Here is a 17,496-nt window from a genome sequence, read left to right on the forward strand (position 1 = left end):
ATAATGCATTTCAATCTCACCATTTGCGAAGTTTGGTCTGGACAATTTTATGTTGATCTGGATAGGTGGTCTAAAAAAACAGAAGTAGTCTTAATGCCTCATTTAATTGCATCGGCTTTCTTTCAACTCGGTTTCGCCTCGTTTCAACTTTGCACTGTACATTAATCAGTTTGTTCATGCAAAAAGAGCTCTTTAGCTTTTAGTTAGAGCCATAACAGTTTAATCCGATCATCTCTTGTTTATAAAAAAAAACAATATAACTGCTCCTAACGGTAGTTTACAAAACTATTTTTTTCATTTTTTTCTATTAAAAAAAGAAAGTTTTAGCCTTTTGAGACGTTGCAAAAGTAAACGAAGTTTAAATGGAAAAGTGAGCAACTTTTTTGCTAAATTGAGCGAAGTTGTAAGAAATAAGCAACAACTAAAGCGCATGTCGCCAGTAAAGGCCACGCTCGATTTTTTTATTTTTGCGGGTCGCAATAAAAACTTGGAGGTCCCAAAAAATAGAGGTTCGCCTTGAGAGGCACTTAGTTTCAGTAGGCCTCTTTTGTTGCTTGAGTGTAAACGATAATTTGGTGCCTCACGTCGGTTCAAAAGGACCGCAATTGTGCCGCTTGCGCGTTTATTCTTTTGAGAAGTTCTGAAACTATACGTTTGAAGCATACATACGTTGTACTTTGATAGGACCCGCTCGCTTGCAGGAAGGCAGACGGGAATAGGTACGTAGGGAAGTCTAATTTAATATTCATGTGATAGTTTCAACTAGAAAAGGGTGCGCTAGTTACCGATTTAGTGCAACGATCGGAGCAAAAGGACAGGAGGGGGGGGGGGGGGGGTGGGGTGGTTGTGACTTTTTGGGAAGGGGTTCTTATAACCTTTATGCGGTTTGTTTGACTTGGTTTTTCGAAGACTTTCGCTGAGTTATGGCCTTTATTGTGGTAGTGTAAAGTGTAATTGTAAAAGAGACAGTAGAAGAGAATAAAGAGTTTAAGAGTTTGTAGTTGAGTCGATTGGTTGCTAGCAATCTAGCAAGAAGATAGTAGCAGTGCGGCGATCGCCCAATTAGCCGACAACCAAAAATTGAGAATTTAAGCCGACAGCTGGACCCCATACCAATCTTAGTGTCTGGACGAGCTAGTGATATTTCGAACAACCCGATTTGTCGACCAATCGGAATTAAGCGTCTGCTGTATTTCTCATTTTCTCTTGTCGGCTAAACCCCCTCAATGTACCAATTCGGCGATCAGGTCTGGTGGTGGTGGTGTTTGTGGTGGTGTAGTTATTGGTTTTGGTTTGTGTTTCATGTTTTGTTCTAAAGCAGCCGAGATAGAGAGAGAGAAAAGAGTATAGAAAGTGAAGAAGTATAAAGAGAATAAGAAAGAGAAGAGCGAACAGCTTCTCTTTGAGATTTCAAAAGGTTTTGAGCACATGAAATAAATAAAATCAAAGATTAGTTTGAAGTCACCGCCAATGTAGTTTACGCTACTGATTATATTATATATTTTAGAACACTTTGAACTTTGTTCCGCGTATTAATGTTACATTGGAGCAATTGAGCCGCCAAAGTGAAACGCTCGCTTTCTATTGGCCAATAAATAGAAGCAATCCGCCGACACTTCAAAGCGCTTCTGTCTTTGTAACGCGGCCGCCGCAACACTGTGCGAAAATGTGTGATTGTAATAGATTAAGCATTAAACCAGAGTGTGAGAGAGCGAGCCTCTAACATATAGAACCAGTGGTAATTGTACACTGTAAAACTACAACTACTTGGCTAACTCTGGCTATAATATAATTCAACGCCGGATCCCACCACTACTATCGACTTATTTGGCCGCTCATTTGCTTTTAGTTTAATATAAAACACAAACAGCAAAATTATAAAATCATTTATTCATTCTAAAACCAGCAACCCTCCACATACATTGTCCAAACCGCTCATACCTCAAATTACGTTCTATTCCCGGTTTAACTGGAAAAAATCTGGAATATTCTTGCTTCATAATTAGTCTTAACCAATTTTTCCATTCCAAAAGCTGGCAAAGACGTAAATAGCGCTACTGGTATCTTTTCTTCCTTGCTTTCTTGTCTTGACCATTTAGCCGGTAAAGTAGTCGCTGGAATATTTCCTTATTTTGCCGGCTTCCAAAAACAACCCGTCCAGTCACGGCCTATCGCATTGGGTTATTTATTCCCTGTGCCCGCTTAATGCCAGTGAGGAGCGCCGCACCCGGCTTTATTTTCCAATTCAACAAAATAATATTCGCCGGTCGCTTCAATTTTCTCTGACTCTTAACAGCGCTATTTCCTTATTATACTTTTCACCTATTTATAGTTATATATACACAAATACACTCAATACATAACATACTCTATATCCGTATTTCAATTCCATACATAAAAGCATTAAAAGACAACTTTTAACCTCTTCCTTATAATTCTTTGCAACTCAATATTTTCCTAAAAAGTTCTTTTAAAAAGTCAAAAAACCAAAACGGAAGCTCGAAATCTAAAATTACATCTGTTTATTACGATTTTACCCATGTTGACATTAAATTCTGGGCTTATCGCGGAAATAAGGTAAAAAAGTTACAATCGATATTGTTTGTTATTTTTGATGGAAATCTAACTTTTTGAGGCTAGTATCCTTGCAATAACTGGACTTATTTTGTCCTCTTTGAATTTAAGGTCGGACGGCACTTTATCGCGTACATTACGCTCTTGTATTTTATAAGCAGTGAATACAATAGAAAAAAAACTCATTGGCTGGAAATTGTTTTTAGTGCTGCAAAGGAGAACGAACACAAATAAAATCGGCAACTAGCTACTATAGTATAGTCAGTTCTAGTACTAGTAAGACTTCAAAATATTTTATCATTCCATTTAATTTCACACTGTTATTATATTATACTTTTATCATTTTATCGGTGCGGTGCCGGGCGCCTTTTCAAGTTAAAAATTCAACACATTAAATTATTTCAAAAGAAAATAAGCATAAACAAAAGCTCAGAAACTATTATTACGGCTGTCTTTATCAGAACACGAAATTGATTATATCCTTGCGCAAGTTGGGAGTAAAAGCCTCGTTTATTTTTCATCCCATAAAGATTGGAAATTTTTCAAAGCTTGTCTGAAAAACAACAAAACAAACATTGAAAAAATTATAAATTTATAAAGCAATTTTCTCAACATTACTCTTTTGTTTATTATTACTTTTGATGAAGTTTATACTGGTTTACTTAATTGTAGAATCAGTATTATTCCCCTTATTGGTTTAAAATTACAGTCAAATTCGTAAATTGCTGAAAATAATTACTACAACTCACATTTTCTACACAATGTGCGAATTGTCTGTTAGCAATTTGCATCTTAAATTTTGGTTTCATATTTTGTTTATTTCAGCCCATTTTTGATTGCGAACTTCCTTTTATGGAAAGCGTGGACATAGCAGCGAGGGATACGACTCTTAGCCAATCAAAAATGATGGAAATGAACAACTTACTCGAAGGCACCACCCCACTCATCCGAAGTGGGGAGTCCTCCCTCGGATCTTCAAGTCACAACCTTGTGATGGGGTTCGATGGAATTTTCCGCAGTGAGAAATGTGTCAAATTATTCCAGGATTTCTTACGTGAACAAAACCAGGTTAACTACCTCATGTTTTGGCTGGCGGTGAACGGGTTCAAAAAAGTGCCCGAACCCGGAAAAGCCGATCATCTTGCCAAAATTATTTACCGAAGTTTTATCAAATCTAATTCTGAAAACCCAGTTAAACTTAGTCCATCGACAATTCACGACATTAAAGTTCTTATTGACTCGACGCCAATATTGAGGACTATCTTTGACAAAGCCCACTTAGAGGTCGAATCATTGCTTCGTACTAACTTTTACCCGCAGTTTACGAAATGGGATGGTGCTTCCAAATTTGAGTTCATCGACAGTAGCCCTACTTTACCCTCGGGTGAGACTGCGACTTCACAGATGAACTCGGGAACACACTTCGGGTTCCACGACTCGTCACCAGCGAACACGGATTCCGTTCCTGACGTCACATTGCCGAATAACCCCAATGTTAGCATGTCGAGTAGCTCGTCGGTTGTTCATCAAGCATCGGTCGCGCCTTTAACGACACTAACTGGAACGACAATGTCCAACTTGGTGACAACGTCAGCAGGTCTGATTTGTCACAACGGTGGAACTAATTGTTGTCTCGATTGTTGTCCAAACAACAATAACAACAACTCTGGGTCTCAAATTGGTGCTAATTTGTCTTCTTCCTCTTGTTTACAACAAGAGCTGACCTCAGAAGTAAACAACAACAATGCTAGAAGCTGCAGTAGTTGTGTCGTCTGTCGTGCTAGTGGCCGAATGGTCGATGCGACGAAACTGACCTCCTCAGAAACAACATCATCAACAAATTTGTGAGTACAGTTGTTCTGGGCATCAATTTGCCTGATTTAAATTGCACTACATTTAAAGGCGTTTTTCTTAAAATATACGCTCCCAAGCGGACGATGAATTTGAATCGTTTTTGATTCTTGTCTGATTCTTTCGCAACATTGTCTTTTTTTAGAGAATAATGGAAATATTTTCTAATTCTTCGTTCGATAAATAACATCGTTAAAGTGTTTGTTTAATTATTTTCAGTAAAATTTGTGTGTGTTATTTTTTCACATATTCTCAGTTTTTCATATTTATTTCCTTTTTATTTTTCACATTTTTTCTGTTGCCATTTTTTTCTTTATTTTTAATAATTTTTTATTTTCCAAAATTTTTAATATTTAGGCCATCATTCATTTGCCCAAATGTTCTTTAACATTCTTTAAATTTCTCGCATTTGGGTTGTTTAATTTGCGACGTATTTATGTGTTGGTGAGGGTTAGATCAGCTATCATTTCTCAGTTTCTCAATGACAAATACACGCTAGCCAAGTTAGCGCTTTTGATCTATTAGCCTAATCTTTAATGCAAATTTGCTCCTTGTTTGATCACCTTTTGCCCCTCTCAACTTACACAGTTTCGTCAAAGTTAAGTCAAACAGAAGCCACCCGTCTTATAATATAGTAGAGATTTAAATGTTAAATACATGTACTATATATACCTATAGATCTCGCCACGATTGCCGAATTGCCCTGTAGGGGGTTATTAGCCGAGGCAACCCAAAAATGAAAATTTGACCCGACAACCCGACCGCACACCAATGTAATGTTTGTCAAAACTAAATGATAGTTAGACCAATCAGTTATCGATTTTTTTGTTCAACAACAACAACATTCTGTATCAGGCACCAAAAAGATCAAGTTTGTCGACCAATCAGAATTAGGTTAAGTTTCTAAGTTTCTCCTTGTCGGCTAAACCCACCTGTCGGCTAATGTTCCTAGCAGGCAATCTTGTTTCGCTTTTGATGTGATTGTAGTTGTGGTGGATAATTCATAAAAACTGGAATCAACATCCACGTTCTTTCATCTTTATCTGTCTGTCTCAAAGTCACTCTCTCATCGCATGGAGAAATATTTGTTTGCTAGACACAAAAGTCCAAATTATTGGATAAATGTGATTACTCATAAAACCCTAACGGTTACCCCATAGATGACTTGAACTAAAACTGAATCACCCTATAAACCTTTTCATAATTTTTTTGTAGTTTTTATTTTTTGTTAATTTTATTTTTTGTAATTTTTCATTTTTCTATTTGTTTCAAAATTTCTAATTTTTCTTTAACGTTAATTACGAATTTTTTTTAAAGCGTCCTGCAGAATTTCGTTTTTCTTTTTTCGTAATGTACCCAAAATATGCATTCAATGAACTGCATTTTCGCTTAATTTGGGTTTGTATCATATAAAAGAGAACTAAATAGGCCAGTATCTGAAAACCTAACCAACTTTAAGTTGATTGATGTCAGAACTTTAGGCTTTTCTTGTCAAAACTTCAATTTAGAGTTCAAATATTTTCACAAAACTTTTGTTGTTAAATTGTGTCACTTTGAGTTTCTCTGAAAAAAAGTTAAAAAAAAATTGGTCACAATTTTTCAATTCTGAGAACAAAGTGAACGATCAGTTGTCCTTTTGTTGTTAGTTGGTGAATTAGATAAAGCAGCTAATTATGTTGTAAAAATGCATTCTTTTTAACTTGGTCTCTCTTTTCAGAGAAATTCTTTGATGCATTTTTATGGTCACTTTTCAAAGGCAACGCCAGGGGTTTAATGGTTGTAATCACGCTGCCTTTTCGTCATTTTTCCTCATAATAAGCAACCTGATTTACTTAGCTCAGCTCAAATTGGGAATATGTTAAAATTTTGGACGTTATTAAACCGTCGCGGCGATTCCTTTGAAGTCGGCAATGAATAAAAGTCACTGCACTTTTAACTGTAGAGCGATAGTGAAAAATGAGGATGAGATTAAATTTACAAAAGAGTACTTGTTTAACTTTTTATAGTAAATTATGCCTCTAGCTCATTTTCAATAACTTCCGTAGCCGATAAATCAAATCTCTAGAGAACTATTTCAACCGCTTTCATCCTAATTTCAGCTTGTGGCAGTTTAGATCACTTCAGCTTATTAATATCCCTTGTCTGAAGTTAGAACTCTGATTCCAGCAGCAACCTTTCACCCATCACAAAATACTTATCGACTTCTTTTCAACTTTTTCACTTTCTGATAAGACGATTTTCAGTTTGTTGCACTTGACTAAGCTGATATTGCATCAATCTTTTTTTTGCAAAGATTAATACTTTCGGCATTTCATCTTAATCTAATTAAATTCCACTTTCAAGTTCCTGGTTTCAATTTTTCCATATATTGTGTCATTCTCTCCCTCTGAAATAATACAACACTTTAAGTCCTTGTTGATACATTTTATAGTTCAATCAATGTTTAAATCTAACATCAAAGGCGTTGGTTTTCCAGGCCTGAAAAGATTGGTAAATTTTCACATTTTTCACAATTAGTGAAGCGTTTTCACGTTTTGTGATATATGAACTTTGAACTTGTTCATAACTTTTTTATAGCTAGCTCGCTTTTTTCAGCTGTTCTAACCGCTCTCTTTCGCTTGAGTAAATCTAAAAGATTCTCTTTGATTTTAAAAATGGCCAAACTTGAGATAGTAATTCGGTTAGGAAGATACTGAAATTTACTCTCTATTTTCCTCTCAATGTTTCAGTTTCAATTACCCTTCGACCTCTTAGTAAAATGTTCAAAGCGTTTTCCAGTGCTTTTAAGTACAGAGCCAAAAAAAAGCAAAACATAAACAAAGGAATTCATTGTTTAATGGTCGAATTCAAACAAAATTAAATGCCGGATAGAAAGACGATTGATGGCACTAGCTTGAAAATCACTATCATTCCTTTTATGACAAGTAGCTTTTTGATCAGTTTACTTTTGATGATAAATGACATTTCATCATCAAAAAATAACTAAAATTTCCTAGTTATAAGTTATTACATCGCTTACATGATATCGAAAGTATTTTGCAACACAAAGCTTTACTTAGCTAAATGCCAAATAGTGAAAGTAATAGGCCTTTTGTGAAATATATATCACAATTTTGTTTAAAATCAAAGAATTACAGAAGTGATAAAAGCACATTTTTAAAACTGGGCTACACAATTTGCATGGAGAAATTGGTCGCACGAAAAACGGCAAGATCAAAAGTGTTGCTTTTGTATTGAAGTGTTTTTAGTAATGACTTTGAATAGTGACACATATTTTGACTTTCAAGTGTTGAGAAAGTTGCCGAATTACAGGAGTTGTTTTCTACAGTCTTAATTATTCTAAGGAGGGTGACCTGAAAACGTTCAATGCTGAAACACATTTATACGTTTAATTTGTACACTAGTACTATTTTTTAGGCAAACTTTTGCTTTCTAACGCTTCTATACGTTTCAAAGTATTTCAATATGTTCATTTCTACAACTTAAAATTTGATCTTATGAAATTGTTATGAGAGAAATTTTCAATCAAGTTAAAAATTCTGCTATGATCTAAATTTTGTATAGTGATTAATCAAATGCTAAAAATAACTTTTTTGTAAAATTGTTGCAAGAAATCTGTTTCTGTATGGTTAAATAGAAATATATTTATTTTGTATAAAAAATTTTAACAACTAACTGCATATTATCTGTAAAAGTTACATCTATTTGTAAAATTGGGACGATAAACTTTATTTTAATAATAATAATAATATAATTTTTTTTCGGAATGATCAAATTAAGACACGGTTTTGGTATGGTTAAATAAATCAAATGCTTACCAGGGCTATAGTTTTCATAAATCAAAATTTTTCACATCCAATGGGCGGGTAGTACAAAAAAATTGCGCGACCATAACAGGCAGCAGTGGGAAATTATTTGATAGAGACAATTTTCAACAAAAAAAATATGCACGCAAAAGTAAAGGATGCTCAAATTAGAAAATAATTTTTCAAAACTTTTTATAAGTTTCAAGTAATGGCTATTTCTACACTTTTTGCCCTCAGCTACAGCCGGTATTAACACCAGAGATTATTTAGAAAGATACCTTTTTGATCTTTAAAAAATTTCCAGTATTAATCTTCTCTTTTCGTTAAAACAAGGCACGGTCGTAGTCGTAAAATCAACTTAGCAATTCTTTTTCCTTAAAACATCAAAAATCTGTCGTTCAATTATATCCGGCTGCTCCAAGTGAAACTTAGAACGAGGATACTCATCAATTTTTGAACGCTGTTTTTCAACCTCTCAAACATTACACATCCGCTTTATCGCGAAACGCGATCAAAGTTGCTTTAATTTTTATCTTAAATGATTCATAAACTTTTTACAGCTTTTGAAGGAGAGCAATGAACGGAAATTGTTGGTTTGATGAAAAGCCTTTATCTGTTTTGTTGTTCAAAGCAGTCCAAATCTCGCTGTGTTCCCTCTTTTTTCCATGTCAAAGACTTTAATCCACCATAATTGCTTTGATCATTTCGATAATTTACTCTTTTACCTGACTCGCAATGGGGAGATGATAGGACTACTATAAACACGGTACAATCTGTTTAATCCTGTCTTTATTGTCCCCTTATTTAATATAGAGTGAGGCTAAATCAAAAACAACAAAATACACACCGCAATTTAAGCGAAAGTCGTCAGCGAAAGGAATCCGTTATTTGTTTGTTTGCCTTTCCGTAAACAAAAGGATGTAATTGGTTTTAGGTCTATTTTTCGAACCTGAATTACTGCTTTTATAAATAAAAAAATGAATACGGGTTGATTTCTGTAGTCAATTGATGGGAATACTGTCTTCCTATCTTTAAAAATTAGTTTTTGATTTTTTAAGAAAAAAAGATTCGAAATCATGATTTTTGTCGCTGCAAAAAGTTGATCAGGTCAACAAATGTTCATAATCAATTTCATCCATAGCACTTAATTAAATTAAGTTCCGTTCATAGGTGTACTTATTGTCGCAATTTCATGTAGTTCTTGTTGTATATCAAATCATCAGATTAAAAAGTACAATATATGGGGGGAGGGGGGTTGGTTCCTGGTTGGCTGTGTGTTTGGATGAAAGTCGAGGAAACAAAACCGTAATTAAAAACATCAAATCTTTTCCCTTTTTGAGCTCTTTCCTTCCCAGTACACTACAGTAGAGCATGACGTGTAGGAATTGTTGATCGATTTTAACTTGAAAGTAAATGACTGTGAAATTCAACCACTGAAAAGTAATCTTCCAGCCGTGAAAGACTTTCGACCACTGATTTCTTTTGAACATTCGGGGGCAAAATTTAGGAGACTCTTTTTCATATCAACCACAAAAACAAAACAAAAGAGGAGTGAAAGAAAATAACTGAAGTTGAAATCTAAAATTCTTACAATTCTTTTTTTGCTTTTGTTCCATTTTCTGGGGGTTGTTGGAAACCGCCCTAAATATTGTATAATTACCACTATTATTGTCCCCTTTTTATTCACGAAATTTGCATTTAAGAAATAATACCTATTTTGCTTTTTGTTTTGTGGTGAAAAACAAAAAGTGGCGAGTAATTTGGGCTAGAATGGGGGCTATTTATTAATGCCAAACGAGAGAGCAATTTAAACAAAAGGGGCAGGAAAAGCTGAATGAAAAGTGCCTCCTTGTTTTACCTTTACAACAAAAGGGGGAAGGGTAAGAAGCGGCAAATAACCCACCCCCTTCACCGCCCCGGAATTATACCCTAATTCCCCTGAGAAACACGCGAAGGAAAATTTAAAGTGGGCTTTACTTACATCAGAATATGCCCACCTCATTGTGAATTTTGAAAAACCCGCCTTAAGAGGGGGAAATTTAAACAGCTTTACTTAAGTCTATACTTCAAATTTTATATCGACGCAAAAAAAATCCGCAAAATAACAAAATTTTTTATAGAAAAACTAGCAACATTTTTATCTGTAAAATCAATTTTTATCTCTAAAATTTATTCCCACTGAAGCTGGATGTAGTGAATGGGGGTTATATCTGGCTACGAATCCGTATCATAACTAGCTGGTTATAAATAGACATAATTACCCATCAGTTCAAAGAGAACTCTAATCCCAGTTGTCCGCCCACCTCTTAATTCCCCCTAATGCCTGCACCGCCTTATCCTGTCGCCGTGGGAGGGGAGGGAACGGGGGTGGGGTGGGTAAACTGGGCAGAATTTACTGAGGTACCCAGCCAGAACAACCCTCTGTTGCGGGTGTGTGTGTCTGCGGACAACAAAGTGCTAATGTGGACTAATATAATTGGAAGCAGATGTTTTGAGAGCTAATCACCTTCTTAATCATTTAAAAATGTTTAAAAAATGGTTAACTAATAGGGGAGTTTCCTTTATAATAATTTACCTCACATGGAAAAATAAATTAATGAGATTCTTTGTTCCCAATTTTTTTTTTTTTTCACGTGCTTTTTTTTCATTCAACTTTTTTTTCATAATGTGAAAATTTGTTTATATAAAATATAAATACCAAATTTAGGGTTAAATTTAATTGTATAAACAAGATGTGAACCGAACAACAAAAAAAATGCAAATAAAATTGTATAAACTACAAAAACAACAACAAACATTTTCCAAGCATTGCATATTTATTGTTTTTGTATATTGTTCATGAATTGTGTGAAATTCAATGATTGAAATTTGTTTTTGTTTGTATTCTTAGGATTGCAACTCCACAACAACAACACCTCTCTTCCTCAAAAGGTAACCCTCTTTCGAGTAGGATGCAGCGCCGGGGTAAATCACAGGAGAACACGATTGACCACCGGATCAGCAAAGACCCCACAACTGGGAATCTGGTAAAAATGAGTCACCACTCTCGTCCCAAGTCATCCAACGCCAACAATGGAATGTCAACTAAAAAGGGATCAAGTTCTGCGGCTGTCAAGTCGGACCTGGCCTCTCGGAAGCCACCTGAGATGCTGTCACCTCATCAATTTGCAGCCATTCTCACTCGGAAACTAGAAGAGCTACAAGTTAAACAGCAGGGCTTGAAATTGGTAACTTTTTCTCTTCTATTTTTTGCCTACAAATTTCAAACGATTTGCATCTCAAGTTTAACTACAAAAATTTGTCTTTGTTGTTCTTAGATAAAACTGCGGTTTAATTGATAGAAAATTCTTGTTTTTTGTGTTGAAAGAGCCTTTAATGAAAAAATTGTGAAATAGAAATGTCATGTTTATTAGGAAAACATCTTGACAAGCAGACGGAACGTTGCAAGTTTAATTTTTCGGTAATTATTGACGCATGCTTACAACCTTCAGATAATTATTGCGTAACTAAGTTCAAAAACTTTGAACACATTCTATTCAATTTGTCTTGAAAGTCACGCTTTAAAGTTGAGAAGTTTGAGTGGTAAATTGCAAATCTTTCATCCGAACAAAATGATTGACGCGGTCATCGTTGCAAAAGCTATCAAACTTTTAAGAAATTTTTGGTCGTTTAATGTCACTATTATAAGTTCTCAGACATCACGCGATGATGAATGATTAGGGCGAGCGAAGTTGATATAAATAGCAGTCTTTAATCAATATCGAACAGGTATTTTCACAGAAGTTTGATTTGGACGGACTTGTTTGACTAAGACAGCTTTGATTGGTAGGTGAAGCTGACATAACTATCCGTCATTAAGCGCGTATTGAGATTAGAGAACCCTTTGAATTTCATTTGATGTGGAGCGCAATCTTCGCTTTAAAGCTCTAGACATAGCATTTATGTGTTATAAACCACTTATAACCAAACTGCTAGATAGCGAATATTTAGTATTAGTAATTTGGAGCGCTAGTTTCGCTGGCTTGGTTGGTTTCAGTTATGGTCGGGTTGTGTAGTGTTTCTCTTTGAGGAAAAGGGTTGTTAGTAGTGTGGCGTGTGTGAGAGCGCGGTGGTATATTAAAGCGTAGGAGTGAAATAGGAGCGTTTCATGCCGGCGGCAAATTCTCTTCAACTTCAAACGATTTATCGAGCCTTTAGAGTTTTTACGCATTGCTGTAAAGTCTTTGATCAGCTTATATAAACTTTGGTAATTAAATCGCTCCTATAACCGCATGTTTTTAACCACTTTTCAAATTAGCTTTGCTTTAATATCGAGTTTAAGCCTCACTGCCAGTCCTGACTGTGTTGCTTGTTCCAATTCTAGCGAGTGAGTGGTTGCTTGGTCGGTTTAGTTTTATTGTTTATCAAGTGAAGATAGCTATCTTTTAAGCTTAAGAGGAGAAAAGAAAACAAAAACATTTCCAAACTTAGTACACATAACACACACGCACACAGAGCAGCAGCCGTTCTCTTTGTAAGTGACCGCCGCTATGGTTGGCGGCGGCGGGCGAGCTTTGCTGGTCCCATTCGATATTATTATACCACTTTAAACTTAGTACACACTTAGATTGACTACTATGAGCCGGCCGGCTAGCTATAAAGAAAGCGCATAAAATATCAAACGCACCTAAAACGTTTGTGACAAATCTTAGCTTTTACTCAGTTGTAAGTTAAGCAGAAACATGAAACGTTTCAGAACTTAAGCTCGAAACGCGAGTGTAAAACGAACGCACTTTAATTGTTCGCGCGCGGCCTGCTACCTTTTTAATGCCTGCGTATGAATTTTAAAGCTCGACTATATTTATTATTCTAAACTGATTAGCCAAATTCAAAAGCGTCTAGCTTTCCATATGGTCTACAAAGCTAAAGAGCCAAGAGTTATAACTGGCCGAGTTAGTAATAGTTTGCTAACTAGCATACCATTATACACAATGACATGTTTTATTCATAGTTTGAGATAGTGGTGAAAATTGTATGTTTGCAAATAACTTGTTAGTTTTAAAGCCTTCTTTCGAACAAAACGAACTCTTTTGATTCGTTCGATTCATCTCCAATTGAGAGGTTGAGCTAATATTGAATGAAACAAACATAAAAGTTTTCATCTGCCGGCGTGAACTATTTGATCCTTTCATCAACAAATTTTCAAAATACACGTGAAATAATGAGGCTACATTTGCTCATTTATTTTACCATCAAAAATTTAAGCTAACTGAACTTCACTGAAAACATGAATTAGACGTAAACTGTTTCTGTCGAATAATGACAGAAGAATAATTCTTTGCTTTTAAGTAATCAAATTTGGGCAATAAATTTTCATTGCCAAGCATTAAAAATAATATTAAACATCAAATGACCAAAAATTAATGGTTCGGTTACACTGAAAACGAAGTTCGGATTATGTAAAAATAATAAAAGTTTTAGAAAGATTCAAAAACTCTGGAAAAAATGGAAAAACCAAATTGAACCAATTTTGACATTGAACTTTTTAAATCTGTTATACAGCGCTCTCGTTATTACATAGTAAATTATTATTTAAGAAAATGGCACGGGCTGTTTGGGTGTGCAAATAATATGCACCCTCTCGTTATTACATAGTAAATTATTATTTAAGAAAATGGCACGGGCTGTTTGGGTGTGCAAATAATATGCACCCAATAATCTGGGGGGGGGGGGGGGGGGGGCACACACAAACGGAAAAGATCCAATTTTTTGTTTCAAATTTCGGCAGACATCAGAGAATGATATTCAGTTATTGCTTTAAAGAGTATTCGTGTTGGCGAAACTTTCAAGTTTATAGCCAGTATTTAGACATTGAGAGTACACGCTCCACTTTGACGTGTGCGTTCTGTTAGGTGGCTAGCTTTTAACTGGTGTGGCGGCATTTTCGGGGATACCTTTCCCCATAAATAGGGCGAACGCGACTGTTGGGTTGTGAAAGAGTACTCACTACCAAGGCAGCGGTAGGCTGATAACAAACAACGTTTACAACAAGCATAAACTCATTTTCGACTGCGATTTCAGTTGCGTGCTCTTGTAATTCGAGAATTAGTGTTATAGGACAAAGTGGCCCTATTCCCCCGCTTCCCCACCAGCACTCATAAAGCCCAGCCAGGCAAAACCCCGCACCCGCTTAAACCAGACAGTTTGCAACCAAACTGGAAATTCGAGCATTTCCTTTGAAGCTAACTAATTAGTCGAAATGTTAAACTTACTCTCATCAAGTCGAAAATTAACAAATATTTTTTTCTGAGATATCAGTCGTAGTTGATGGCTTTCTTTCTCATGTAAGAACATAACGATAGGAAGATTTTTCGGTTTTTTGGACTGTCGTCCGACGAGGCCGGGTGGTGTGTTGGTGTGCGTTGGGTTTGAAGGTGGTTATTTGAACCCCCGTTGGGGCTTTGCAGTTAGCAGTATGTGTTTGCTTGTGTTGTGGTATTGAGTGTTGTGCTAAAAATCAGATGGGTGCTCAAACGAGCGAGTTCAACGTCCCAAACTCTAATCCCTGTAATTCCCTCAAAAGTGGTCGGGATTTCTGCGCCGGCACCAACGTGCCTCAGTTTTTGCCTCTACCCCACCAAACCCATAGCCCGGTTCCATTACTACTCCACTAATTTTCGGGCAATAATAACAGTAGGTGCAATTTATAAAACGTTTGAGGGCTTTTTATTAAATTAGCTTTGATTCTACCTCCCATATCAGAGTTATTACAAAAGTTTCTCCCTTGTTATAACTAATAACTAAGTCCTGTGACGTTCTTCACCCTCGCAAAAGAGGCAAACTTAATTAAGAGGGTACCTTGAAAGGCCTGCCGGGGTATCGGTGGCTGGGGTAGCGTCCGGCGTTTGAAATTGAGAAGAAATGAAAATTTGGCTTCTTTTTGATATTTCCAATAAAGATATTTGTTGCCTCTTTTCGACTGGTGTTTGTGCTGAATGTGGTGCCAATTAAAGACTGAAAATATAAAGGGTGAAATTGAATTGAGGAATGCTCTTGTGAACAGATTCCGATTATCAGATCAATTTCGGGTTGGGCCGCACAACGTTTAAATTACTAGAGGAAAAGAAAGAACCCAAAATACAGGAAAAGGGAGGGAACATGAGAGGGGGGGAACCGAACTATGGAAGTGGAATTTAGGTCATGTGACAATAGTTCGAAACGACAAAATCCTGATCAATTACAGAAAACACCACTGTAGTTCAATTAAAAGTTTCATTGGTTTCGAGTTCGTTTTCAATTAAGTATTTACATCTTTTTTGAATTTTTTTGATAGGCTTGAAAGTAAATAGATTTGTTTATTAATTGAGATATTATGTAGACATTTATTGTACAATAACGGTCAGATCTTAAAAATTAATTAATGTGACACAATATTGAAAAATAAAAATTTATAAAATTAAGATTTATCAATTTTTGTATGCGTTCATGATATACTCAAGAAAGAAGTTTGTGTTGACAAATTGCAAGTATTTAGATACCTTTGCATTCTCTATTTATAAGAAAAATCAGAAAAAAACCAACATAACTTTCGAAAAATTTCTTTGGGCTGCCCTAATGTGCAACTGCGATCTGGTTCATATTATTCTGTAAGATGAATCGACGAATTTATTGATAAAAATTTTCAAAAATTTGCAAATTAATTAAAAAAGCTGTTATTAAAAGTTTTGGTTTTATTTTAGGACGCGCAGGCCGCTTCTTCTTCAAGCCACGAGCGCAGTTTAACAAACAACTTTGAGACATTACGTCATCAACTTCTAGCAGTGTCGGGTGCCACTAGCCATCAAGTGTCGGACCTCGCCAGTTCCTCCCAGGAAGATGACCCCAACAACATAATCGACAGCCATGTGTCAAGAGTGTTCCGAGATACTCGCGAGGGTAGTCCCTCGCCCAGTTTCTCACCCACCCCCCTGTGTGCCGAGTGTGGCCCGGGGACTTCAGCGATACACCATCATGTCAAATCATCATGCAATACTCTGCCCCCTAGAGTTGTCAATGGGGGAGGGGGTCACCACCATTCAGGGGTCATTTGTGGCGGGGGAGGGGGCAAGTTTGTGTCCTCAGGTAGCAGGAGGTGCAACCGATTTGAAACGTGTTCCAACTTGTCAATGTCGAGTGGAGTTGACAGCGGTTGCTTTGATGTGTCATCTCAATTCAGTACTGATTCACGAGAAAGCGAAAGGTACTTTTTTATAAGTTGTCAAAAGAAATTCTCAATATTTTTTTCGAAAAAGCGCGTTTTTTCAATCCTTTTCAAGCTCGTTTTCATTTTCTCGAATTTCGGTCAAAACTTTCATATATTAAACTTTTGAGTCATACTTTAGATTGATTTTTATTTCTCATCTACAAAATTTGTTGCATTCTACGCGATTATCGTTTTTCGATCAACTAAATCGTTACAACTGAGCTTAATTTCTTTTGATCTATTTACGAGAAATTTGTATTTAAACTGTATCGGTTATTGACCTATTTGCATGTAAATATTGACCCTGTTATTTGTAGTTTTTCGGAAAGGATAAACTTTTGCAAGTCATTGTGATAAAAACACAATTGTTGTTTGAACTTTTCATTGGAATTTGAAATTTATAGAGAAATTGCGAAGTTCAAAGTTTGGGCAAAATAAAAGGACTCTTTACATTACTAGCTCAGCTTTTTGTGTAAGAGTATTCAAAGCGGGTCTTTGATTGCGAGAGGCATAGAAACAAAGTTTTGAGCTCGCTTTTTAAGTATCACGTCACATTTCTTTGGTTCACGTGTGTGTGTGTGTGTGAGAGAGAGAGAAAAGTTCAAACAGGAAATGATAAGAGCGTGATTAAACATTTTGATCACTTAGAAGTTGCCATTTTTCATTTGCATACTTTTAACTGCACACTTTTTAAGCTATCCTAGAAGCTCCCTTTTAAGAATTGATGCAATTATACTACACAGGAAATCGATCAAATTGTAGCCCCGGCAAATTATTTTGATGTGAATCAGATGTCAAAAAGAAATGAAAGCACTGCATCAATTCTTTATCTTTTCAAAAGTTATTCAATGCTATACCCACACATACCCACACTCACTCACTCACTCACTCACTTAGATTAGTCATTAACCCCCCCCCCCCCCCCCCCCCCCCAAGCACACACACACACACACACACACACACACCTAGACACACACACACACACACGCGCGCACACACACACACACACACACACACACACACACACGCGCGCGCGCGCACACA

General features: G+C 36.1%; 1 protein-coding gene across 4 annotated transcripts in view; it reads left to right on the top strand.

The window, feature by feature from the left end:
* Positions 1 to 17,496, top strand: part of LOC142336466 (uncharacterized) — an 82,248-nt gene that overhangs the window by 54,728 nt on the left and 10,024 nt on the right. For 3 of the 4 annotated variants that reach the window (XM_075385323.1, XM_075385321.1, XM_075385320.1), the window contains exons 2-4: positions 3,400 to 4,418; positions 11,122 to 11,458; positions 15,950 to 16,449. In XM_075385323.1, coding sequence (XP_075241438.1) covers positions 3,400 to 4,418; positions 11,122 to 11,458; positions 15,950 to 16,449 — 1,856 coding nt within the window. Of the gene's footprint in view, positions 1 to 1,662; positions 2,578 to 3,399; positions 4,419 to 11,121; positions 11,459 to 15,949; positions 16,450 to 17,496 lie in introns of those variants that run through there. The other variant, XM_075385322.1, reaches the window with a different exon arrangement.

The sequence above is a fragment of the Convolutriloba macropyga genome, chromosome 3 (assembly GCF_964194025.1).
Source record: "Convolutriloba macropyga chromosome 3, txConMacr16.3, whole genome shotgun sequence".
Taxonomy (NCBI): domain Eukaryota; kingdom Metazoa; phylum Xenacoelomorpha; order Acoela; family Convolutidae; genus Convolutriloba; species Convolutriloba macropyga.